The sequence below is a fragment of the Salvelinus sp. IW2-2015 genome, linkage group LG25 (assembly GCF_002910315.2).
Source record: "Salvelinus sp. IW2-2015 linkage group LG25, ASM291031v2, whole genome shotgun sequence".
In the NCBI taxonomy this organism is placed as follows: domain Eukaryota; kingdom Metazoa; phylum Chordata; class Actinopteri; order Salmoniformes; family Salmonidae; genus Salvelinus; species Salvelinus sp. IW2-2015.
In genome coordinates, this window is record NC_036865.1 from 5,557,456 (window position 1) to 5,585,094 (window position 27,639).

Genomic DNA, 27,639 nt, shown 5'->3' on the forward strand with positions numbered 1-27,639 from the left:
ACCAGACCAACTGCCTGTGAATGTTATGCTATTTTGTAGATAAGGGCTGCCTTCCACTGTAGGTGACTCAGCTATCCAGAACACGCTGCATCTCCACAGATAATACCACTCAGAAAGGTTAGAGAATAATGGGATAATGGGGAACAACTGTCACTTTTCTCATAGCCTACTTGCAGCAAAGATTCCCTGTACCCGAAACGTCATTTAAGGTATTATAATGACAAAACATGGCAGAGAAATGAGCCCACTTGTTTGAATAAAATAAGAGGTCTATTACTCATGATTTATTGACAATTTCCATAATTATTAATCCACAAATGATTTTGCTTTGAGTAATTTGAGGCAATATCCTATTTGTGCATTCAATACTGTAATGAACCAATGTTCTGAACATGTTCGTTTTTTAAATATACATTTGACAAACGACTGTGAATTCTGAGAAAAATAAGAAAAGTTCATGGGCCTGAAATATGTTGGCTGAAATGTTTCTACTATGTTGGCAGAATTTGAATTCAATGCACTAGAAAGAAATGCAATTATATAGCGAAGAGAAAGGCAGTACTTCAAGGATCCAATCACCCTTGTGCACAGTCTGCCTATGGAGGGACATGCTGAGGTATCCCTAAACAAGGATGCAGCTAATTTACAGAAACACAGTATCATTGCGTCAATGGGATGCTTGTCTTTAAGAGTCCGTTTAAATTGTAATTAGGTCTTTTCACACGTTACTTTTCTCCCCGTTATTCCAATGGCAGTGCTGCTTGGAATAAATCATGTCAAATGACACTTCTAGACCAGATCGTTATCCTCAAACTCATCACCTGATCGAGACAGATCTCCTTTTCTCTCTTTTCAGGCAAACTAGTGCCACCTCAACGGTATCTGTCCTACTGAAAGGATGTAAACAACGTGAAAGCTTGGGTGATAGCCTTTTTAGGCACATAGGCCTATAGGCCTATTAGCCTACATTCCCGAAATGTCATTAACTTATGCATTTTTGAAATAATGAAACAAGTGTTGAAATAGTAGATAAGTATAGGTAAGTATATGAGACTATATTCATATGTTGATACATAAGCACAAGGAAGGATGCAGCTTTCTACAATGATTGTTGGTTGTTGTCAATGTAAGCGGTCACAATAGTTGTTCAAATGTAATCGGAAACCAACACAGTTTGTTATTTTAATTGCACTGTGACCATTATAGCATGCCAGAACAGGTGACTGAAGGGGCGCTGCCAATGCAAGTGAGGAGTCCCCATCCTTCTCTACGAAATAAATAAATAAACAATGAATCGTCCAGTCTCCTGTGCGCCCAGTCTGGTGCGCCTCATCCCATCTCATGCATGGCTGCCAGTAATGGTCTACTGGGTGTCAGCTTTTATTTGCACGACACAAAGCAAGTGCCAAGGGCTGCTGCATCGACTCCCCGAGCAGACTCGGCCTCTGGATAAAAGCAAGCAAAATGCCCCAGTCGAGCACAGAAACATAGAAATGTTAGGCTGGAAAGAGGAAGTACAGTGGAGAGGGGAGGGACCGAGGGCAGAGTTCCATGGGGCTGCCGCGGCGCTTCGAACTTCTGCACATGGAGCGGGGGAGAGTTGGAAGAACTTCATATTGCAAACTCAAGGAATAGCAGGTAGAGTAACTTTCACGATGCTTGTTAAGTTCAATGTCATTTAAAGTGTTTATTCGTATTTCTAAATAGTAAGAAATGAAAGATCGTTACTCTTTCAAAATGAACTATGTAACCGATTGGAAAACATTGTCCTGACGTCTGGGGCAGGTGCGTGAGCGTGAGCGTCTGAAATCCTGTGACGCGAGTGGTGAATGTAACGGAGTTGACTAAGTCAAGGAAAATGTTAATGTTACATGAATCTTATACAATTTTGATACGCATTATAATTAATATCGAATGTTTTTTCTTTGGAAAATAATGGAATAATGGAATATTTTCCTCCTTTCCCAAGCAAATTTTAGGAGATCACAGGAATTGCTCACATTTATCTTAACCATATCGAAGCAGTAGGCTATATGTCTTGCCATTGACAATTAAGCCTATTAGAATTAGGCTAAATATAAAAACAAAAACAGACATTTCCTTGGTTTCAAAGTTTTCTATAGACTCGTTTCACTTTTCGTGCCAGATTGCCACCTGTTGCAACTGTGCGCATCCAGAATGAATATCTGAAGACTACAAACCATTTTACATCATATCATTCAAGCTGGAGTTCTTATTTCAGAAGTCCACTTTCCATTATTACAAATGAAACCAAGTCAATTTAAATAACATGTATAAAATTGATCTGAACAGTCCTCAATGAGAGCGAAAGGAAATAGGCTATAACTGCGTTGCCGACAGTATGAAAAACGTAATCTGTTTCTATGCCCTTTTCAAAGTTACATGAAAAGACACACACTTCAAAATTCCTTTTCAAGATGCCCAAGACGGTCTGAATTATTGGTTTGTCTGATCCGAACGACATGTGTGTTGATAGTATTGGTGGGCAGGGCTCAAGTATAGCCTACTGTTAACATGTTGTGAAACTGACATTCAACAAGAACACCATAGAATATTCATTTTAAGAGAAGTAATGGGGAAACAACGCCACAATACTTTCCTCACACATTTGTGCGCTGGGACAACATTTTACAAGCTTCAACACGGAATATATTTATTGATTCTTGTTATGTAGAACTATAACCATAAACAATGAAAAAGCCTACTCAAGTCGGCTAAATAATTTGGTTAATATGGAGTAATAAGATATCATATTTTCATTACTGCGTTGTCTAGATTGTCCTCACAAAACTTCAAAAGCAATGCTGATCTTGTTTTAACTTGCTTTTAAAATTGTTGTTAACAGTAGTATTTCCATTTTGTTGACAGTCCAAACTGCCCTACAAATACCAAACGCAGTAAATATGTTATATATTTTTTTTTTACTGCAAATCTGATTTCAAAATCTTTTTATGTCTAGACAGACAGCAATTTCTGATATTCCATGATATATTCTAATCAACTGGCTTGTTCTTGTGTCAGGAAACTATATACCACATGAATCAGAAAACACCTTTGGCCGCTAGAACACATCAACATTTTTGACAAAATTCGTAGTTACTGCGTTTTGCCTTTATAGGGCAGCATAGCCTACCTCCTCATTCAGTATTAACATTAAACAAGGTTAGGCTACTCACTTTTTTTTAGGGCAGCCAAACACTTGCATTTCAATTTGATAGCAGGCCTTAGGGTATTCTTTTCTCTCTTTTCAAGCAAACCACTGCCACCTCAAAGGTTTCTGTTCTACTGAAAATATGCGATAATAATGTGAAAACTTGGGCGATAGCCTTATTACGGTAGGAATTTGCTGAAACATTTTTTTGAATAAAATGTTTATTCTAAAAACGAATCCAAAATTAAAAACACAGCAACCTGTACAAATGGACTCACCCTCAAGAAAAAAAAACATGATATATTTAAATGACTATTAGTAAATCAAGCAATGAATTGCAACCCACCCCATAGCACAATGACATTTGATTTATCTGCTTATTCCTATTGAGGAGGGTTGGAATGCTGCAGATACATGTTTGTGGACACATCAGCTTCCTTATTATTAGCATACTGAGGAAGGAGACAGAGAAAGATAGGCAGTTATTTAAATGATTCTCACTGAATACCGGTGTAATGAAGTGTGTCAGATGCAAATGAGAACAATAAGGTCACTCCTTTCAATGCCCCTATACTGTAGCCCCTCTAACCCACAATAGGTGCCAAAACATCAGCTTAGTAAGATTATCATCTTTCAAATTATGGCTGCACGTTTCATTAATTGCTAATGAGTATTCTCTCTATAATTTTCAGATTTGAAAAAAAAAATTAAAAATATGACTGTTTAGAGTGTTCATTATATAATGTAGTAGGGCATGTAGTAATGTAGTAGGGCATGGTTCCCCAAATGGTGGTTTGTGACCCACAGGTGGGTCGTTGCTAAGGCACGAGTGAGTTGTTGCACAAATACTGTTTTGTGTAACACGGGAATGAATGAGGTGGGTCTCAATACACACAAAGTAATGAATATTCATTTTTACATCTCAGTATCAAATTATATGAAATGAATCAAGCTGATGACATTATTTTTGGGGGGATAAATTAGCAGCAACAGTCACTGTTCTTAATTTGTTGTCCAAATGAATGATTTTCTCGAGAAACAAATTTACAGGTACAGTCTTGAATCACACTTCTCACAGAAGCAGCATATACTTGTAATAGTTTGAGGGGGGAAAAAAACATTTCAATAATAATACCTGATATGATATAATTCTTGTTGGACTTTTCTTTAAAAAAGTTATTAGAAACTTAGCCTAATGTTCTGTATCACCCCTCAGATTGTATTGATTTTCATATGACTGTTTTATTCATTCTTATAGGCCCCATATTTTTCACATATGTTTTATGTTGATATTCCTGACATTTAAGGATAAATATGTGTTGCCAAATTATAGTTTACATGATAAAATCCTGTCTGTCGGTTTTTACTTCCTCCCAGTATCCAAAGTTTGCTGTTGTTGTACACGTTGGCTGATTAACGGTTTGGCTGTTTCAGTCTCCACCCTGCTCCCTGTCGTGTGTTCGCACCCTGCTCTGTACAGCCCTTCCACCCCACCCGCCATCCATCCCTCACACACACACACACACACACACACTCCCTTGCGTTAGGACTGGGGGTGTTGTGAACCCACAACCCTCTTCCTGCCTCTCCTCCCCTTACTGAGTGCACTCAGACCCACTGCCATGACTCTTCCTGCCCTTTGTGAGGCACTTTCAGAAAGCAGGTGTTGCCCTTAGAGCCTCGTTTTGTCATATTTGACTAAGGTGGTGTCATTCTGAAATATTGTCTGAATGAAACCATCCACAAAACACAAAATATATTGAGAATTGTCAACAAGAAATAAACTACAACATAACATATCATTAAGATATCCAACTAATTGGGTTTTGTCACAAACACCTGTGGTTTATAATGAACCAGGAAACAAAACGATGATAAAAAAAATAAAGAAATAAATGTAATCTAGCATAACTAAAAGTAATAACAGTGTCACTTTGGGTGAATATACAGCTTCCTGAATGCCTTAACAACTGTGTTGTGGTTAAACATGGGAATACATTTCTCACTTCTGTGAAAGTCCCCCACCAACACGATCAGTATTTCCCTTCGCACAATTCGCCCAGAAAAAAAGGCACATGAGAATACCACCCCCTCCCGACCTCCAAACTCCAGATGCTAAAGAATGATGGTGCCGGCAGGGCCTCCTAGTCCTGTATCGACACACCAGCATGCAACACCCACTGTGCTCGCTGCGCCAGCATCTTCTGCACCAATGACCTCTGCCCTTCCTACCCCCTCCCCAACCCACCACCACCTCCCCCACTTGGGTCCTGGGTGTTTGTGGGTTGTCGAACCTCTGACTTGACTCGCCTGTCCGCTGAACATGGTGCCTTGCGACCCCAGCAGGGGCTGCTTGGTGGCTTCCCACTATTTGTTCCAAATGTGTGGAGCCATCTGTCAGTAAAACAGGAAGGCCTAGGTTCCCCTTCTCCCTCGGGCTCGCTTCGCTATTTTAGGGAGCTTCACTTCTCCCTGTGTGGCTGGCTGGGCCGGGAAAGCGGCTCCACCAAGGGCCTTCTTGAAGTGGCGGAGCCGAGGCTGAGGCTGTTGTGCCCATCTGCTGCAGGCTTGAGGCGGATGCATTATTAATGGGGCCACGCGCACTGGTGACTCCTCAGATATGCAGCAGGCCCCTGGCCAGGGGATGTGCTCTTCTTCACTAAATTCCCCTCTTGTGCGAGAGAAACTTACTTTGGTGCCCCTTGGCCTTCTCCTTCCTCTATCTCTCTCTATGTCCCCTGGTTCTCTCTCTTTACTTTCGCTCTCTGATACACTCCCTGTCTGTCTTGGTTCCCTCCCCTCTCTATCTCTGTATCCCCCCCCCCCCCCCTCCATCTCTGTCTCTATCGCTCTCTCGGGATCCCTCTCTTATTATCTTTCTCTCTCTCCTCTCTCTTTGTTTCTGATTGCGGCGCCTCTCGCACACGTCTTTGCTCGGGTAGTGGCGCGCTCAGCGGTGCATGCTCAGTAAATTAGAGTGAACACGAGCGTCGATCAGCTGGGCCACGACAAACAGCCGTATCCTCAGTGACCTAGGGCCACGGAATTTTCTGCTTAATTTTGCGGCAGTCAGTATGCGTTTTTGGATGATTAGGTGGCAGGAAATTAACAATAAATAACAAATGTGGTCTGAAAGCCCCTCATCACCATAGCCCATCATGCAGGGCCAAGCCACTCTCCCAGCCCATCCTCTCTGTCAGACATGTAATGAAAATGTCTGTAATTCTTTGTAATGTAATGGGACAGCGGTGTGTCTTTCGGTGTGACAAAAGGGATGTTGCCAGGGTGACAGAGTTGTACAGAGAGAGGTCATAGCTTTAGTCCGTTGTGGCTTTTTATAATGTTTTTCTTTCAGCCCTGCTGTGCCGTTGATACAATTTAAACACATCTACATCTCTGTCTCTCTCGCTCCCATTAGAGTACCTGCACCGAATGGAGATGGAGGAGGCACAGGACATGTCTCAGATGCCAGGTAAGAGCCTCTGTTTTCAGACCTCAGAGTGTGAGTTGTACAGAGCCCAAGCTGAGTGGCACAGTCACAGCACATAAAATGGATTATAGATGATTATGGTTCTACCATATGAGCAATAATGAACCATGTTCTGGTGACTAATGGGTGTTTTCTGGTGTTTACCCATGCAGGCAGGGACAGCCCCCCTCCCAATGATGTGTCTGAAGACCAAGATGAGGCCATGCTCGTCCCAGAGGACCTGTCTGCCAGCTCCAATTTGCAACACAACAATAGGGGTGACAAAGGAGGCATGGGTGAGTGACAGTTCATATAAGTCTGTGCCACATATGTTGAAATGTACCACTCCCACATCAGTAGGCCTATAACCAGTTATTACACCTAGACCAGTATAGCCATCAAACCTTCACCTGTGTGCCCCAAAACCGAGCAGTTTCCATAGCAACTTCAGAAATATGTATACCTTCACAAGGACAAAAGTAGTAGTATTGTTCACACTACTTATAATGAAAATAATATGATTTAAAAAGTGCAATTATCATAATATATTAATAAATGTCATATGATGAATACATGCATAATAATACATGCTTGTTACACCTGCCTGCACTAGGCACCCCCTTATTTTTTCAACAGTAAAAGAAACCAAAACTACATTTCATAAAAACAAATGTGTCGGTAACTTAACTATTTTGAGTTAGTAAAATAAAATGTAACGCTATCCCGACCAGTAGTTACCACATGAACAACAAATCCCTTAGTTCCACTCATTAGTTTCAATCTAGCGCTTAATCAAGCTTAGTTCTTTTGAACATGCAGTCTTGATGCATTTAGGTCATTGGCAGGAACGGTTGGACATTTCTCTCATCCGTCACATGATGTGCAAAACCTTAAGGAATGGCTAATGTGGCCTTGATATGAGGATGTAACTAAATTAAGCCAGGGAATACCATTAGCTGATCTTCAAGTTAATTGAAACTCAGGACATGACTGGCATGTCAGGGGACTCCAGGCAGCATTTACCAGAAGAAGTTTTGGAATTAGATTTTTTTTGCTTCATGAGAACATCTGTGAACCCCCCGCCCCCAGTGCTGCACTACCTGTGTACAAGGTTAACCATATCATGTTGTATACGTAAAAGTACAGTATCTCATACAACCAATATCTACGGTAGGTTTAGGGGACGTGTTAGTGATTGTGATAACTGGGATACACAATTAAGTGTTACTATAATTTGTGGTGTAAAAATGGAACGTCCTTTCGTATTAGCTCCAGATAGCTGTGTGGTGTAGTTTCACCCTTGTACTTCGAGGCTGCATTTAGTCAGAAACAACATGTCGGAGCAGAGGAAACTGAAATAGGATGTGCAAGAGTTTCCTAAGAAGTACTTGCCATCAGGCAGTTTCAACACTCCAGGAGATAAAGTCTTCAGGAGCAGAGCCAAGATCGGAGATCAGCATTGCACATCGCCAGCGCATCGCACCACCACACAGCCAGCGCACCTGCAAAACGCACTCACCGCTTTCACTTCAACTGTCAAGCTTTTAGCTCAGCAGCACACATAAGGGACTCCAACCCTCGCCAGCGTGCCGTAGTTAACGACATGCACCAGGAATTTATTGTAACTGCCCTACTAACCATGAAGTACACATTTATCTTCATCAAAAGTCCCTTAGTCAATGTGAAAACGTCTGTCAGCATTGAGGTGAAATCGTCGTCAAATATCTTGAGGCTTTCACCTCCAGCAGCTGCAGTTCCAATGTTTATCCATCAGCCACCAATTGATTGACTTTCTGAAGCATTACATGGACTATACTTATTTTGTTTATCATAAATGCTCCTTTTTTGTGTGCAGTTGAGCTAGCGCTGGAAGAGGAGGCCACAGGTTCAGTCCAGTCAAGCTGTTCTTTCTCCATATGACTGTCTTTGTGGTTGAGCCTATGATTAGTCACTTCACTCGCCGGATTTGACATAATTAAGGGAAAACTGCTCAAATGACTAAAATATTCACTGATGCACAATGGAGACCATGCCATAGGGATTTCAGTCAGACAGTAACATTTTTTTTACATACCTAAGAAAAATGAATGACAACTGTCAATCAATTTGGGAATGTTGTTACAGACATTATTCCCATATTACATCAGAAATAAAATGTGATCGTGTCTTCTTTGGCGAGTTCGTTTTTTAAGGATGTGTTGTATGATTCCTGACCTCTTTATCTAGTCTTATATTATTTTGAAACACAGGAAGAGGTCCTGAATCATAGACAACACTGTGTGTGTGTGTGTGTGTGTGTGTGTGTGTGTGTGTGTGTGTGAGTGTGATGAGTGAGTGAGTGAGGTGAGTGAGTGTGTGTGTGTGTGTGGTGTGTGTGTGGTGTGTGTGTGTGTGAGTGATGTGATGAGTGAGTGATGTGTGTGTGTGTGTGTGTGTGTGTGTGTGTGTGTGTGTGTGTGTGTGTGGTGTGTGTGTGTGTGTGTGTGTGTGTGTGTGTGTGTGTGTGTGTGTGTGGTGTGTGCGATGTGTGGCTTGTGATGGTGTGTGTGTGTCGTGTGAGTCTGTGTGTGTGTGTGTGTGTGAGTGAGTTGTGTGTTGTGTGTGTGTGTGTGTGTGTGTGTGTGTGTTGTGTGTGTTGTGTGTGTGTGTGTGTGTGTGTGTGGTGTGGTGTGTGTGTGTGTGTGTGTGCGCGCGCGGCGTCTGTCCTGTCTGTCCTGTTCTGTTGTCTGTCTGTCTGTCTGTCTGTGTGTGTGTGTGTGTGTGTGTGTGTGTGTGTGTGTGTGTGTGTGTGTGTGTGTGTGTGTGTGTGTGTGTGTGTGTGTGTGTGTGTGTGTTGTGTGTGTGTGTGTGTGGTGTGTGTGGTGTGTGTGTGTGTGTGTGTGTGGTGTGTGTGTGTGTGGTGTGTGTGCGTGCGTGCGTGCGTGCTCGTGTGAGTGTGTGTGTGTGTGTGTGGCGGTGCGTGCGGCGTGCGCGTGTGTGTGTGTGTGTTTGTAAGTGTTTTGAGTATGTGTTGCTCTGCACTCCTTAAAGATCTAATCACCACTGTGAGAGGAAGTGACTGTTATACTGTATCTATGCAATGCATTGCTGGCTCTCTGATAAACCCCAAATGCATCAGGGAGTTATTATTATCTGTTAGGATCATGTGGTACAAAGGCTATTGGCCTGAAGTGCAGGGCGCAAGCAGGACTGTGTAACTGAGACAAGGAGGCTGCAAGTATAACGGAAGCTCAAGACCTCAAAGCCAGGCTGTTTGTTGCAGTTTTCCATTCACTTTCCAATGCTAACATACTGTAGGTTTGTCCTACACAGCTTCTGTAGTTTCATCCTACACAGCCTTCCCCATACGATTCAAAAAGACCCAAAAGGATTTCCCTTGTGTGGGAAGGACAAGACACATTGTCACAAAAGGTTGCCTTACTGAATTAAATTGTCTGAAAATATTTTTTGTCATTACAGTCACACAGACGCCTAGTTTCCTGAATCGGGTCTCAAATGACATGTCACGGGTATGTCTGTCCGGTGACAAAATTTCTCTTTCAGTATGTATGAATAATTAGGGCTATCCAGTCTTCACTACAATCCTGTCTATTTCAGACTGAAGTGGTAAGCTTTTGAGTTCCCGAAAATGCTCGGTTATAGTTTCGTAAGAGTGGGGAAAAGTACACTTTGTTTTTGGTGCTCCTTATCGTAACTGACACACCCAATGGAATTGTGTATCAATATGGCGTCTATGTGGTTTTACACACATGTGGTTGGTTCCACAGCGGAGTTAGCACACACTGGGCTCTTTTCATCAGACACTGAGAAAAGCAGCCCCGTTGCAGGAACCTCCAGCAGGCTCTTTTTAACTTCCACACGACACAACTGAGCCATCATCAATGGCTTGTTATCAGTTACCTGTGTTTCCTATTTTTTGCTAGTTCTCTCAGAGTAGATTGTGAGTTTCAGTGTGTGATCTCTTTTGTACCAGTGAATCAAATCAATGACACTGGAGCTGTTACTAAGTATATGGTAGCCTACAATGTTGAAAATAATGTCTTTAGTTTTATTTTAACTTCCAAGCAAAGTAAATAAGCCTAGGGTTTTGTCACGGAAGGTCTCTGGAAGGATACTTCAGTTTCAGTGGTCTACACCAACCCTCATGTTGTCATTCTGGCCCCTCTAACCCACAGGCTCATAGCTGAGCTAGACAGCATTGACATTGGCAAGGCCGAGGGAACTACTACTGCTGTGCTGCAGCTTCTCAGGGATATATGGGGAAGTTGTGACTAAATTGGGGATGGGAAGAAGGGCTTTTACTTTGTATAATGCTTGGCACACATCCTGATTTACTAGTTTTGGGAAGCAAGTGTCAAATCTCACAGGAAAGGACAAACAAAGAGATAGTGCAATAAACCAACAACAGTGAATCACTAGATCCGACTCTCAATTTCAACACCAGACATTTAAGTCAAATGAACAATACATATTTTACTATGAGTAATATAGAACCAAAAAGCAACAGAAAGTCTCAGTGAGATGCTAAAGGGTAACACCATTGCAACAAGAGCACTGGCAGCGTAGCCTAGTGGTTAGAGCGTTGGACTAGTAACCGAAAGGTTGCAAGATCGAATCCCCGAGCTGACAAGGTACAAATCTGTCGTTCTGCCCCTGAACAGGCAGTTAACCCACTGTTCCTAGGCCGTCATTGAAAATAAGAATTTGTTCTTAACTGACTTGCCTAGTAAAATAAAGGTAAAAAAATAAAATTTAAAAAAATTTAAAAAAGTGAAATCTTTCTTCTCTCATTACTGTAATCACATGGACGTTTAAAAAGAAAATGGCTGTGTTCATGTTGTAGTCAACAACCCAGTAAACCTCAGGTCTATGATTCTGCCTGACCAGTAGGCCTGCTTGGGGAGATGCAGGCCTTAACTCAGCATCTGTGGTTAGTGATAATATGCTCTTTAAGGTTATCAGTTCCCGGGGTGTTCTCTCTATGTCAGTAGTAATCTGTGCCTTTCTGCTTTCATCTAGCTAACTTCCTTTGTGCCGGGTGTGCGATTTCTATAAGCATATGGTTTGTGTTTCCCTCATCTCGCCTGCTCAGCGGAAAGACATGTAGTGGTCTATGTGTCCACTTGCAAAGACAAGTAACAACAGGCAAACAGACAAAATGTTGTATGGTGAGGGAGGAGCAGTTTTCTTTACAAGGCTGCCATGGATTTACAGTATTTCAGCAGTTAGCATAACATAACTAATTCTAACGTTATTTGGTCTTTGGTCTGTCCACTATCACCAAGGTGGTGCTTAATTGTATTATTTGAGTAGTTAGCATAGTGCTGTATACCAAAGGCTGATTTGATCCAGTATCACCAAGATGGTATTCAGTTAATACTGAAGTTTCATCTGAGAGCAACAAAAAGTCAAAAAGAGTTCACACAAGTTGCCTTTCCTATCTCACTGGATGAATCATGCATTATGGGAGCTTGTTCCCTAGGAGTGTCAGTGAAAACAAGCGTCCCACAAAAGACTGTTTCAGTTTTACACTGTTTTACAATTCCTCGTCTGTGCTTCCCTTTCTGTCACTTCTCCATAATGATTGGTATTTCGGTTAGGTAGACCCTGTTTCTGAAGCTTCTCCTTTTTCCCTATAGATTCCTACATTTCATTATTGCCGCTCCTTCCTCTTCGGGTGTACAAACAAGTTAGACACATGAGGAAATCAACCGACATGACATGCAAATCACAGGCTAATAGTTGAGGGATTGTTTAAGTGGTTAAAAGTAAAGTCCAACAAATTGAGGAACCAGTCACTTGACCTGATATCCCTCCAATACTCAATCAGATGCCTGTCGTCACATTTCCTTTACATCCGATACTTTTTAATAGTTGTGCTTATTGAGATGGTAGATGTTGATTCAATTAAGGTTGAACAAAATATTTGTGCAAATGGATTGTCATGCCATAGTCTGGTTCCAAAGTTAGTGAAAACAACAGTTCCCACTGGACAAAAAACTGGTCGAATCAACGTTGTTTCCACGTCGTTTCAACCAAAAATTGAATGTGAGGATATTGAATCAATGTGGAAAACTAATTGAATTCGCAAAAAGTTAGCAACGTAAGGGCGTTTCATCTTTTTTTCACCCAACTTTTAACCTAAATCCAATGACATGGTGAATTTCTTTGTTGATTTCACGTTGAATTCATGTTAGTTGACAATTAAACCAAATGTAAATCAAAACTAGATGTTACCAGTGGGTTATATCTATAAATCAAACATTCATTGTGTTACACTTAGAATGCAAGCGTTTTTGGATTATCGTTTACATTTTTTTACATGTATTATTTCTCCCTTACTTGTTTGGTGTGCGAGTGTTAGTGTGTGTGTGTGTTTGTTTACCGTAGTTTGTTGGACTGGTTTACACCGCTGCCGTCCCTTGTTTCACACAGCTTCCTGTGTCTCTGTTTCCTGTTTATCTTGCTGTCATTTTCACAGAAGTGTGATGATGAGAGATGCAGTATGAGTTTCCCTATTTCCTGTAGCGAAAAGTTAAAAAAAAATCCATCTGTTATGTTTGATCTGGAGCACTGATCACAAGAACCCACTGCATGAGTTCACCAAATTTGTTTCAAAGTTTTGTCCTAGTGTGCTCAGCCAATCAAGTTGAATTGAGGATAGCTGCACAGAAAGTGTTGATTTACATGCTCTCACTCTGCAATGAACTTTTGCTATCAGTACGTTCATTGGGGGTGAGGCATACCATCACCGATACATATTCATAGACTAAAACAACCATTCAAGTAGAGGGAGAAACAGACACATGCCCTTAAACTAATAGTCACATATTGACCCATAGACAGTCAAAGATTTACATGTACTCAAATAGTAACATAGTAATGTACTCATATTTCTACACAGTAATGTAGGCTATAGTCCCCCAAAAACATGCTCCTATTCTAAACAGTGGCCCACTGCCCTCTTTTCCAGCCTGTAACATTAAAGTTGAGGCTCGCAGTGACGAGGAGAATGGGCTCGCCTTTGACATGATGATGAATGGCGAGGAGGAGGAGGAGTGTGCGGAAGACTTGCGCGTGCTCGATGCCTCGGGGGCCAAAGTGAACGGCTCCCATGCAGGCGGCCCCGGCAGCAAGGGCCCCTACTCCTCGGCCGGGGGTATTCGCCTGCCCAACGGGAAGCTCAAGTGTGATATCTGTGGGATAGTTTGCATTGGCCCCAATGTGCTGATGGTGCACAAGCGAAGCCACACTGGTAAGCCATCTGCGACACCCATCGCCCTTACTTTGCACCCACGCTCACTGGTAGGTAGCCTTACAGAGAGGTCATGTGTATGTGGAGAGGAGAAGCTGAGATGGATTCTGTCAGTGTCGTTATCTCCACTTCAGACACTGAGAGCAGTAGACAGAGCACAGTTAGGGTAAATCTTTGTTCAAATGTTTTATTCCAAAGTTGTCCACAAAGCATAAGCTACAACACAAGTAATTGGGTTTTGACACTATTTTACAGAAATGAATTACATGCTTATCACCTAATAAGTATGTTTTTGTATATTGGAGAACTAAGCACCACTAAGTAGGATACCATGGTACAGTGCTAGGTATCCACCAATTGTGTTGAATTCTATAAGAAAAGCACCAGGAGGGGATAACTGTTACCATGCACTTTCTCAGTAAGTGAGGTGCAATGAAGCAGTTGAATACTTGTTTTGTAGAAGTTATTGCTTTACCAATAGGAGTTAATTGATGATGGAAGAGCTTAACATGAGGAGATCCATTCCATTTAGTTGATGTGGATAATATAGAGCTTTCATTGGTTTGTAGTGGTCAAATGGGTTTCGGAGGTGTATTTTCACATAGTTACTGTGCTACAGTCAATATATTGGTCTGTAATGTTGTAAACAGGAGTTTTAGAGTCAAATATGGAAGTATTAGTCAAGTATGTCATGTGTCATGTGTAGTATCTAGATATTCTGTATGAGTGACTTTTGGGTAACTCCTTCTCTGAGTGTCCTTTTAAATTATTTCAAGAGAGAAAATGCTTGTGGTCTATTGGTTGTGTGATAAAATAAAAAAGTTAAATGAACTTAGTCCCTAAACATGACCTTAAATCACAGTTGAAAAACAGGATATCAGCAGCAATTAAAAGGAATCTCCACAAAATGGCAATTATCCAAGTATTACAACTTTTTCAAAATTCAAAATTGATATTCTATTGAAATGAACCCAAACCAGTGGGGGGGAACACTTTTTAAAAAGGCACTTAACTGCCAAGCTTTAGAAACTAATGAAACCCAAAATGGAAGAAAGGAACACTAGACCAAATGTAAATGCAAAAGAACGTATAATAAAATATATAATGAAGTGCCTCCTATTTAAATAGAAAATATTCTGTGGTGAGTCTGCTCCTGAAATGCATTTTTAATGAGTTTCCTTTTTTCTATATTTTTGCTGCTTCACTGGTGAGTCTTATTTTATGGGGCCTTTTGAAGAAAAGAAAAAAAAAGCCATATTAAAACCTTCTCACAGAATGCCACAACACGCAGAGAGGATGGATATTGGTTTATTCCAGAACCACTGATCAGGAAGACTGGCTCTCAACACAAAGTGTTTCCTTCGCTTTATTCAAATTAGCTTGAATTTGCATTGTGATGGGCCGCTCTTATTTTAGAGCCAAAGAAGAGGGGAAAAAATTAGATTTTCAGATCAAATTGACCCAGGCACTGGTGCATTACGAAACTGGCAGCCTTAGTCTGAAAGGCTCTTGTTCGATCAGAGTGGTAGTCGGCTCTGAGGTGCAGGGCCAGGGAGAGCACGGAGGAATGGAGTGTCACTCCGCTTTCAAACCCTCCTAGGCTGGTTGATTGGGTTGTGCTCCGAGTTCCTCCATCATCCACTGTGTTCAAGTACTTGGGAGTCTTTTAGTACAGTGACCCCGAATTCACATCCACAGTGGCTCTATTTGGGATGCTTTAGTTCCTGCATCCACATAGCAACATTCAGACAATGGCTTTATACCTAGCCTATTATTGTCTGAGGAGAGGCTGTTCTCGTTGAGCTGAGCTGACATTGGTGTATCTCAAAGCAAACTAGAAACTCCCAATGGTTGATAAACTGATACAAACTACAAATTGGTCCATCTCCTGCTGTAGGATGACAAAAAAGAAAGCCCATTCATACATTCCCCACACACTGTCAACACTCTGCATTAACCCTCGTTTATCTAAAACATATATCATTCCATTCACATAGGTCTACTCTTACAAATAAAACACTAATTTGCTATATTATTGTAATTTTGTGTCTGCGCTCACAACACAAGATTTTGCTGAAAATGTTCCTATTTAATGTTAACGTCTACATGATAGTATCTACATAACTTACAGATGCCTATACTCCAGGTGTGTGTTTGTGAGATTACAAAAGTGTGCTTGCGAGGGAAAAATATCCAAACACTCATTTGCAATCTGCCAATTACATTTAAAGCGTTGATACTGTAGATGAGTGGCAGCTGTACCCGTGTGATGGCCCTCACAGCATGCTGGTGTGGTGTTTCTTGTCCTCAGGAGAACGTCCGTTCCAGTGCAGCCAGTGTGGTGCTTCTTTCACCCAGAAAGGCAACCTACTGCGCCACATCAAGCTCCACTCAGGAGAGAAGCCCTTCAAGTGTCACCTGTGCAACTACGCCTGTCGCAGGAGGGACGCCCTCAGCGGTCACCTGCGCACCCACTCCGGTGAGTTAGGAGGGCAGGAGTAGTGGTCAGTGTGCTGTGGAAATGGGCTGTGTTCATTAGGGCATGCATTTTTAAAACCATTTTGCAACAGAAAATGAAAATGAATTTCTCTTATTGGACAAGTCAATGTAGTCCCTCCCTGTTTCAGTCAGTTTTCTTCCGTTTGGGGCCAAATTAACACGACCGTGGTAATTACCAGGTGGAATTGTGAGGGAACACCTACAGTGTACTCTGTGAGATGGATATCTTGTCTTATTGTGAAGTGGGAGCCATATCTGTCAACTGCAAATAAATTATTGTAAAACCATTACATTTATCATGTGAATGAAACATGTGACTGGGTCTATTGGAGAATGAAAAACAATCCCATTATATTTTGCAAAATACAACATACAGTATACACCACTCACAATATGGACAGTACTATGGACCGCTCACATGCACTTGAATATCCGCTCTCGATGTAATTGCTGTCAGTGCTCACCGCTCTAGCAATGTCACATCTTACAGTTGGAAAACCCCACAAATGTGCCTACTGTGGGCGGAGCTACAAGCAGCGTAGCTCTCTGGAGGAACACAAGGAGCGGTGTCACAACTATCTCCAGTGTATGGGGCTGCAGAACAGCATCTATACAGGTTAGTGTCTGTTTCTCACCTCCACCCACACTGGTTGACCTACTGTGCACTGTAGTTTACTCAGGACTCTCTCTGGTAGCAACATTAATGAACCAACAATGTTGCAATTACAACAATACTCCCAACAGGTCAGGACAACATTTTATGACATTTATCTGCACAATAAATGCTGTATCTCTATCAGTAAGGCTTCCATGATGTATTGGACAAGGGCTTTTGGCTGTTTCTGGCTGACTCATACCCAGTTATTCTAAAGGGGGAAAACACTTTATTCAGTAAAGAAATGTGGTAAAATAGAGTGGAAGCTTATTTTCTTGGATGCCGGATAGTTCTTTAAGTTTTACTACTTCATTCTGTGAATCAACGAACCATAAATAAGAGTCTGACGTCTTTTCCCTTGTAATCTTTTCAGTTCATGTTTTGTAAAAAATGAATGGACAGTTCTGCTTAAATCTAATAATAATTTCCTGAATGTGGAACACGGCTTAAAGTTAAATATAGTAAGATAATGTGGCTTTTGCTCACGTTAAAATACCTCTTATACAAATGATCCATTGAAGGTGGATGTAAATGTAACCTTCTGATCTGACAACATTAGGAAGTGGGCCGAGAGAGCAGAGGTCTGTATTATTATAAGAGGAAATTATGAGACAGGTTGATCACTCTCCTTTGCTTAGTCAGTGCGTGCCTTCAGAAAGTATTCACACTCCTTGAATTTTTTCACATTTTGTTGTTTTACAGCCTGAATTTAAAATGGATTAAATTGAGATTTTGTGTCACTGGCCTAACCACAATACCCATAATGTCAAAGTGGACATTTTAGTTATGTTTACAAATAAAAAATGAGAAGCTGAAATGTCTTGAGTCAATCATTTGGAAGGTGTATCAATACACCCAGTCGCTACAAAGATACAGGCATCCTTCCTAACTCAGTTGCCGGAGAAGAAGGAAACCGCTCAGGGCCAATGGTGACTTTGAAACAGTTACAGAGTTTAATGGCTGTGATATACTATTCTTCAGATATACAGTTCGACATATTCTATACAGATACTGTCCATATTATCTATACATCCCATCACACAGACATATACAATGCATTCGTAAAATATTCAGACCCCTTAACTTTTTTATTTTTTATTCTAAAATTGATTAAATTAATGTTTTTCCTCATCAATCTACAAACAGTACCCCATAATGACAAAGTGAAACCTTAAAAAAAAAAAAATGTTTTCTTTTTTTGTAAATATATTAAAAATAAAAAACAGAAATACCTTATTTACATAAGTATTCAAACCCTTTGCTATGAGACTTTAAAATTGAGCTCAGGTGCATCCTGTTTCCATTGATCATCCTTGAGATATTTCTACAACTTGATTGGAGTCCATTTGTGGTCAATTCAATTGATTGGACACGATTTGGAAAGGCACACACACCTGTCTATATAAGGTCCCACATTTGACAATGCATGTAAGAACAAAAACCAAGCCATGGGGTTCGAAGGAATTGTCCGTAGAGCTCTGAGACAGGATTGTGTCGAGGCACAGATCTAGGGTAGGGTACCAAAAAATGTCTGCAGTATTGAAGGTCCCAAGAACACAGTGGCCTCCATGATTCTTAAATGGAAGAAGTTTGGAAACACCAAGACTCTTCCTAGAGCTGGCCGCACGGCCAAACTGAGCAATAGGGGGAGAAGGGCCCTGGTCGGGGAGTTTACCAAGAACCTGATGGTCACTCTGACAGAGCTCCAGAGTTCCTTTGTGGAGAAGGGAGAACCTTCCAGAAGGACAACCATCTCTGCAGCACTCCACCAATCAGGCCTTTATGGTAGATTGGCCAGATGGAAGCCACTCCTCAGTAAAAGGCACATGACAGTCTGTTTGGAGTTTCCCAAAAAGCACCTAAAGGACTCCCAGACCATGAGAAACAAGATTCTCTGGCCTGATGAAACCAAGATTGAACTCTTTGACCTGAATGCCAAGCGTCATATCTGGAGTAAACTTGGCACCATCCCCACGGTGAAGCATGGTGGAGGCAGCATCATGCTGTGGGGATGTTTTTCAGCGGCAGGGACTGGGAGACTAGTCAGGATAGAGGGAAAGATGAACGGAGCAAAGTACAGTGAGATCCTTGATGAAGGATCGAACCCAATCGAACATCTCTGACCTGAGACCTGAAAATAGCTAGGCAGCGACGCTCCCCATCCAACCTGACAGAGCTTGAGAGGATCTGCAGAGAAGAATGGGTGAAACTCCCCAAATCAAATCAAATTGTATTAGTCACATGCGCCGAATACAACAGTGAAATGCTTACTTACGAGCCCCTAACCGACAGTGCAGTTTCAAAAAATACGGATAAGAATAAGAGATAAAAGTAACAAGTAATTGAAGAGGAGCAGTAAAAAATAACAATATATACAGGGGGTGCCAGTACAGAGACAAATACAGGAGTGCCAAGCTTGTAGCGTCATAACGAAGAAAACTCGAGGTTGTAATCGCTGCCAAAGGTGCTTCAACAAAGTACTGAGTAAAGGTTCTGAATACTTATGTAAATGTGATATTTCAGTTTTTTATTATGGGGTATTTGCTTTGTCATTATGGGGTATTGTGTGTAGATTGATGAGGACTTTTTTTATTTAATCAATTTTAGATGAAGCTGTAACATAACAAAATGTGGGAAAAGTAAAGAGGTCTGAATACTTTCCGAATGCAATATTTATATACAGTATATACAGTACCAGTCAAAAGTTTGGACACACCTACTCATTCCGGGGTTTTTCTTTATTTTTACTATTTTATACATTGTAGAATAATAGTGAAGACATCAAAACTATGAAATGACACATATGGAAACATGTAGTAACCAAAAAACTGTTAAACAAACCTAAATATATTTTAGATTTTAGATTCTTCAAAGTAGCCACCCTTTGCCTTGATGACAGCTTTGCACACTCTTGGCATTCTCTCAACCAGCTTCATGAGGTAGTCACCTGGAATGCATTTCAATTAACAGGTGTGCTTTGTTAAAAGTTAATTTGTGGAATTTCATTTCTTCTTAATGCGTTTTATCAGTTGTGTTGTGACAAGGTAGGGGTGGTATACAGAAGATAGCCATATTTGGTAAATGACCAAGACCATATTATGGCAAGAACAGCTCAACCCTGGAATGAGTAGGTGTATCCAAACTTTTGACTGTTACTGTATATATATTTATACTCTTACTTTTTAGATTTGTGTGTATGGTTGTGTATTAGATATTACTGAACTATTGGATCTATGAACACAAGCATTTTGCTAACCCCCGAAATAACATCTGCTAGATATGTGTATGCGACCAATAAAATTAGATTTGATAGGAGAAAACAGAGGATGGACTAACAACATTGTAGTTATGCCACAATACTAACCTAAATGACAGAGTGAAAAGATGGAAGCCTGTACAAAATAGAAATATTCCAAAACATGCATTCTGTTTGCAATAAGGCATTAAAGTAAAACAAAAAAATGTGGCAAATAAATCAACTTTATGTCCTAAATATACAAAGCTTTATGTTTGGGGCAAATCCAACACATTATATCACTGAGTACCACTCTTCAAATGTTCAAACATTGTGGTGGCTGCATCAGGTTATGGGTATGCTTGTCATCTGCAAGGGAGGTTTTAAGGATGAAAATAAACGGATAAGAGCTAAGCACAGGCAAAATCCCAGAGGAAAACCTGGATTAGTCTGCTTTCCAACAGACACTGGGAGACAAATTCACCTTTCAGCAGGACAATAACCTAAAAGGCCAAATATACACTGGAGTTGTTTACCAAGGTGACAATGAATGTTCCTGAGTGACCTAGTTACATTTTTGACTGAAATCGGCTTGAAAATCCACAGCAAGACTTGAAAATGTCTGTCTAGCAATGATCAACAACCAACTTGACAGAGCTTTAAGAATTTTTATAAGTTGTAAATATTGTAGGAACCAGGTGTGCAAAGCTCTTAGAGACTGACCCAGAAAGACTCAAAGCTGTAATTGCTGCCAAATGTGATTCTAACATGTGTTGACTCAAGGGTGTGAATACTTACAGTTGAAGTCGGAAGTTTACATACACCTTAGCCAAATACATTTAAACTCAGTTTTTCACAATTCCTGAAACTTAATCCTAGAAAAACTCCCTGTCTTAGGTCAGTAAGGATCACCACTTTATTTTAAGAATGTGAAATGTCAGAATAATAGTAGAGAGAATGATTTATTTAAGCTTTTATTTCTTTCATCATATTCCCAGTTTACATACACTCAATTAGTATTTGGTAGCATTGCCTTTAAATGGTTTAACTTGGGTCAAACGTTTTGGGTAACCTTCCACAAGCTTCCCACAATAAGTTGGGTGAATTTTGTCCCATTCCTCCCGACAGAGCTGGTGTAACTGAGTCAGGTTTGTAGGCCTCCTTGCTCGTACACGCTTTTTCAGTCCTGCCCACACATTTTCTATAGGATTGAGGTCAGGGCTTTGTGATGGCCACTCCAATACCTTGCCTTTGTTGTCCTTAAGCTATTTTGCCACAACTTTGGAAGTATGCTTGGGGTCATTGTCCATTTGGAAGACCCATTTGTGACCAAGCTTTAACTTCCTGACTGATTTCTTGAGATGTTGCTTCAATACATCCACATAATTTTCCATCCTCATGATGCCATCTATTTTGTGAAGTGCATCAGTCCCTCCTGCAGCAAAGCACCCCCACAACTTGATGCTGTCACCCCCGTGCTTCACGGTTGGGATGGTGTTCTTCGGCTTGCAAGCGTCCCCCTTTTTCCTCCAAACATAACAATCGTTATTATGGCCAAACAGTTCTATTTTTGTTTCAGCAGACCAGAGGACATTTCTCCAAAAAGTACCATCTTTGTCCCCATGTGCAGATGCAAACCGTGGTCTGGCTTTTTTATGGCGGTTTTGGAGCTGTGGCTTCTTCCTTGCTGAGCGGCCTTTCAGGTTATGTCGATATAGGACTCGTTTTACTGTGGATATAGATACTTTTGTACCTGTTTCCTCCAGCATCTTCACAAGGTCCTTTTCTGTTGTTCTGGGATTGATTTGAACTTTTCGCACCGAAGTACGTTCATCTCTAGGAGACAAAACGCATCTCCTTCCTGAGCGGTATGACGGCTGCGTGGTCCCATGGTGTTTATACTTGCGTACTATTATTTGTACAGATGAACGTGGTCCCTTCAGGCATTTGGAAATTGCTCCCAAGGATGAACCAGACTTGTGGAGGTCTACAATTTTTTTAATGAGGTTTTAGCTGATTTATTTTGATTTTCCCATGATGTCAAGCAAAGAGGCACTGGGTTTGAAGGTAGGCCTTGAAATACATCCACAGGTACACCTCCAATTGACTCAAATGATGTCAATTAGCCTATCAGAAGCTTCTAAAGCCATGACATCATTTTCTGGAATTTTCAAAGTTGTTTAAAGGCACAGTCAACTTAGTGTATGCAAACTTCTGACCCACTGGAATTGTGATACAGTGAATTATAAGTGAAATAATCTGTCTGTAAATAATTGTTGGGAAAATTACTTGTGTCATGCACAAAGTAGATGTCCTAACCGACTTGCCAAAACTATAGTTTGTTAACAAGAAATGTGTGGAGTGGTTGAAAAACGAGTTTTAATTGCTCCAACCTAAGTGTATGTAAACTTGCAACTTCAACTGTATGTAAATTTGATATTTCTGTATTTAATTTTCAATACATTTGCAAGAAATTCACTTTGTCATTATGGGTTATTCTGTGTAGATGGGTGAGATAAAAAAAATCGATATAATACATTTTGAATTCAGGCTGTAACACAACAAAATGTTTGAATAYGTCAAGGGGGATAGATACATTCTGAAGGCACTGCATTCCAAGTCTCTCAATAAAAGCATCCTGTAAGAAATCTACTTTCAGGGATGCTTAAGCCAATATTAGCAAGATCCTGTTATACAATAATCCTACATTTGATCGGGACAGATTTTACTACTTTGATTCTGAAACCTACTTTTCTATCTTGCTTTCCAGTAGTAAAGGAAGAAAGCAACCAGAATGAGCAGAGGGAAGACTTAAGCCAGACGGGATCTGAGAGAGTCTTGGTGCTAGAAAGACTAGCTAATAATGTAGCCAAACGTAAGAGCACTATGCCACAGAAGTTTGTAGGTAAGGGATAAAGTCTGCTTCCTTTGTATACCAACAAACATTGCTTTAACTGCAAAGCACACGACTTAGGTTCCAAACGTGAGAATTGCGTATTTCAGTTTGATGCATTCTGATTTGCCACGATTGCCCTGCAGAATATGCTATTTAATAAAACAACACATATTCAGTATGATCACCCTTGTGCCTGGAATCTGTTATCATTATAACAATGTTTGAGCTTTATTTAAATTGATCAAACATAATATTTCCATTGAATTCAACTTGATTCTAAGGCTTTGTGTATTATACATTTATTTGAAGATGACTCTTACTTAAATTAAATTAATTAAATATATTAATAAGAATATATTGACAAAACATGTAAAAAATTACAACAAATAAAACAAAGTAATCAGCCATGAGACACTAAGGAGAACAATGTAAAGAATGGAATACTCGAAATAAGGAGAATCACCAATCAATATCAGTAAAATTGTGACCAATACATTTTGGGGCGGCAGGTAGCTTAGTGGTTAGAGAATTGGACTAGTAACTGAAAGGTTGCAAGACCGAATCCCCGAGCTGACAAGGTAAAAATCTGTCGTTCTGCCCCTGAACAAGGCAGTTAACCCACTGTTCCTAGGCCGTCATTGAAAATAAGAATTTGTTCTAAACTGACTTGCTTAGTTAAATAAAGCAAAAAAAAATGTAGAACTACAGAGAAACATTAGTGTTTGATATGAGGGATTTTATATTTGAATTGTAACATTGGTAATTCATCTGTTTTCCCTTTCTAATCCTCAGGTGGGAAGCGTCTCTCCGAACTCTCCTTCGAGGGCAACCCCGGGGAACTGATGCAGCCTCATGTCATCGACCAGGCCATCAACAGCGCCATCAGCTACCTGGGTGCCGAGTCTCTGCGACCTCTCATCCAGACCTCCCCAACCTCCTCTGACGTGGGGGTCATTGGCTCCATGTACCCCCTCCACAAGCCGCCTGTAGAGGGCCAAGGGGCGGGGGGCCACAGCCTGTCAGCCAAGGACAGCGCAGCTGAGAACTTGCTGCTGCTCGCCAAGTCCAAATCAGCCTCCAGCGAGAGGGACGGCTCCCCCAACCACAGTGGCCAGGATTCCACTGACACGGAGAGCAACAATGAAGAGAGGGCAGGTGGCGGGGCATCGGGCCTCATCTACCTGAACAACCACATCACGCCTGCGGTACGTAATGGAGTGCTGCCCCTGGCGAAGGAGGAGCAGCAGCGGCAGTACGAGGCCATGCGGGCCAGCATCGAGATGGCCTCAGAGGGGTTCAAGGTGCTGAGTGGAGAGGGGGAGCAGTTGAGGGCATATTGCTGTGAACACTGCCGCATCCTCTTCCTAGACCACGTGATGTACACCATCCACATGGGCTGCCACGGCTTCCGAGACCCCTTTGAGTGTAACCTCTGTGGCCACCGCAGTCAGGACCGTTACGAGTTTTCCTCACACATGACCCGAGGGGAGCATTGCTACTGAGTGGCCCACTGAACACACACTACCACATGAACACACACACGCACACACAGACACACACCCACACACACTTGGTCTATGAAAGTGGCGATTTTTATACGTTGTCAAGAAATTGCATGTTTGAAAAACAAAGAACAAGACTAGTTTATGTTAATTTCACATGTTCAGGAGAAAAAGGGAAACGATTCCTCCATCTGCTTCTTAGAAAACAAAAGGTGTTAAAATAACTGTTCAGTGAACAAAACAAACAACTTTAGAAATGATTGTGCCTCAGCAGTAAGTATTATGTGTCACATACTGTATAGTTTTAAGTCATTGATCTAGCCTTTGATGTCTGTATACATTAAATAAATGTCTGTTTTCTGATAGCCTACCTGGAGGAATATCTGATAGCCTACCTGGAGGAATATCTGATAGCCTACCTGGAGGAATATCTGATAGCCTACCTGGAGAAATATCTGTATACTTTGTTCTAAAGAACACAATCATCCAATAAAGTTGGCTTTTAAATGGCAAGGTATTGCTTGACATTTACGTAAGGGATAATCAACAAGGGGCTATGCGTTCTATGGAAAATAATGAATGGTGTGTTCCACAACGCAGTAGAGGAGTGGAACTAAACCTTCCACTGAGTTGCATTATTATCCAGAGAACGCATAGAGCACCAAGTTGAATATCTCTTTTATACCATGGCTATAATTTAGCACATTTGCCACAAGAAATGTGTTACTTTGCAGGTAGAAATGTGTTCAACATTCACTGTAGAGTTTACTACAACTAAATTAGTTGCTGTGGTAACTAAACAAACAGACTTTTTAAATTTAACCAGGCAAGTCAGTTAAGAACCAACTCTTATTTACAATGACGGCCTACACCGACCAAACCCAAACTACACTGGGCCAATTGTGCACCACCCTATGGGACTCCCAATCACGGCCGGTTGTGATACAGCCTGGATTCGAACCAGGGTGTCTGTAATAATGCCTCTAGCACTGAGATGCAGTGCCTTAGACCGCTGCACCACTCGGGAGCCCATGATTGTAAAGCTAACCAAACCATCAGTCCTAGCTTGCTATTATGAAAATCGGATTCAACAATACCAATATTGTTTTCAATTTGACTTTTGCTTTCAAAATGAGCTCAAACAAAACATGCAAGAATGAGCTATAGAATGAACTAAGCACTATAAGCAATATACCGTGCATTATTTAACCAATAACAAAAGAAACACACCTGAGAGGGTGTTATATATGGCCAATATACCACAACCCCCGAGGTGCCTTATTGCTATTATAAACTGGTTACCAACGTAATTAGAACAGTAACAATAATTATTTGGTCATACCCGTGATGTACCACGGCTTTCAGTCAATGAGCATTCAGGGCTCGAACCACCCAGTTTATAAAGGCAATTATAAACTGGGTGGTTCGAATGTTGATTGGCTGACAGCTGTGGTATATCAGCCTGTATACCACGGGTATGACAAAAACATTTATATTTACTGCTCTCATTACGTTTGTGATATATGGCCAATATACTGTACCACGGCTAAGGGCTGTTCTGAACCACGACGCAACACGGGGTGCCTGGATACAGCCCTTAGCCGTGGTATATTGGCCATATACTGTACCACACCCCCTCTGGCCTTATTGCTTAAATAATGCACGCTCTAGAATGCCCTTCAAGCCAGTCAGAAATGAGAATTCAACAATTCCATGGTATAAAGTTTTTTATACATTATTTATGCTGTGTACACATGCATGTGTTTCTTTTTGTAATTTATTAGTTGGTGTTGGGGTTTCCTATGTTTGATTTGTTCAGTTCAAACATTCCCTACCATTAATCAAATGTGATAGATGGATTTGAGTTGAATAAATGAATGACTGAACTCGAGTGTTATTTACTGAAATATATTTTTGTTTGATATAAAGTATGGATGGTATTCAGTTTTGTCCCAGCTTTTTACCTCGGTGGCAGATAAAATGTTACTCTCAATTTGAACTGAACTTTTAAAGTAACTTTACTCATATATCATGCTTGCAAATATCAATAAAGGATATTTTACATACACAAAAATAATACTGATATTTGGGATTTTTTCATAGTAAGATTCACCAGTGGCAGGTAAAATAGAGGATGCACTGTATTTTCCCACTGGACCCATGTCCATAGCAAACTTTTCACACTATTCCATTTCTACACATGGATATTTGAATGAAAATTAATTGCAGTTATTAAAAGCAATTCAGAATCATCAGGGTGCAACATCTGGCACATTTATACATTTAAAGCAAATACTATTGATCTGACAATATACCGTGGAATAGAGAACTGTGATTGCTCTGTACATTTCACTCATTGAGAATAGCCTATAGGCAAAACTAGATGTACAGTACATGACCCGAAACATTTGAGTGAGCAACCCTCTCAATACTTTCATTACCAAACCGTACTGCCATGATAACCAAATGGATAAATACATTTAGAGAAATATGAAATGTAATTGCACTTTCTCAAACGTACCTAAATCGGTAAGTTCACAATGTGCCAATCATTCAAAATGTAGCCGCTACTTGTCAAGGAAAAACAGACTGAATGATTGACAGTCATATTCCTGGTGAATATATATATATATTTTTTATCCAACGTAAAAACATTGCAGCCAACTTAATTAATGCTGAATAAATGAATGCTTATTGTATTTAAACTACGCATAAGATACTTTTCATGACTTTTAACTCCAACATGGGTTTGCTAAAGTGTCCTGACTATCAGGTTGAAATATAAAATATAAATAGATGAATGATATAATGAAACCACATGATCACCAAGCAGTGGTACACTAGGGCTTGAAGGACAGAGGATTTGATTAGGTCATTTACTATAGTTCAAAAGATCTAGCAATAGAGGAGTAAGGCTCAGAATTCAGGAAAAGAACTACAAGGCAGGGCACTGAAC

General features: G+C 40.7%; 1 protein-coding gene across 6 annotated transcripts; it reads left to right on the forward strand.

Moving 5' to 3' along the window:
• Positions 1 to 1,320: 1,320 nt before the first annotated feature.
• Positions 1,321 to 26,574, forward strand: LOC111952018 (DNA-binding protein Ikaros). 6 transcript variants are annotated; one of them, XM_023970422.2, is made up of 8 exons: positions 1,321 to 1,638; positions 6,591 to 6,644; positions 6,815 to 6,937; positions 13,615 to 13,896; positions 16,208 to 16,375; positions 16,886 to 17,011; positions 23,056 to 23,190; positions 23,974 to 26,574. In XM_023970422.2, the coding sequence occupies exons 1-8, from the start codon at positions 1,359 to 1,361 to the stop codon at positions 24,681 to 24,683; spliced, it is 1,878 nt and encodes a 625-aa protein (XP_023826190.1). In that variant the 5' UTR covers positions 1,321 to 1,358; the 3' UTR covers positions 24,684 to 26,574. The 6 variants fall into 6 exon arrangements, with proteins under 6 accessions (XP_023826190.1, XP_023826191.2, XP_070290979.1 ...); XM_023970423.2 differs by having other exon boundaries at positions 1,425 to 1,638; positions 23,059 to 23,190; XM_023970424.2 differs by lacking the exon at positions 23,056 to 23,190 and having other exon boundaries at positions 1,428 to 1,638.
• Positions 26,575 to 27,639: the final 1,065 nt, after the last annotated feature.

Excerpts from the sequence above, each read along its gene's own strand:
- LOC111952018 (XM_023970422.2), top strand. The coding sequence starts at position 1,359 with ATGGTCTACTGGGTGTCAGCTTTTATTTGCACGACACAAAGCAAGTGC. Across the intron at positions 6,645-6,814 it reads GGACATGTCTCAGATGCCAG|GCAGGGACAGCCCCCCTCCC; the intron begins GTAAGAGCCTCT and ends TTACCCATGCAG. Across the intron at positions 23,191-23,973 it reads TATGCCACAGAAGTTTGTAG|GTGGGAAGCGTCTCTCCGAA; the intron begins GTAAGGGATAAA and ends TCTAATCCTCAG.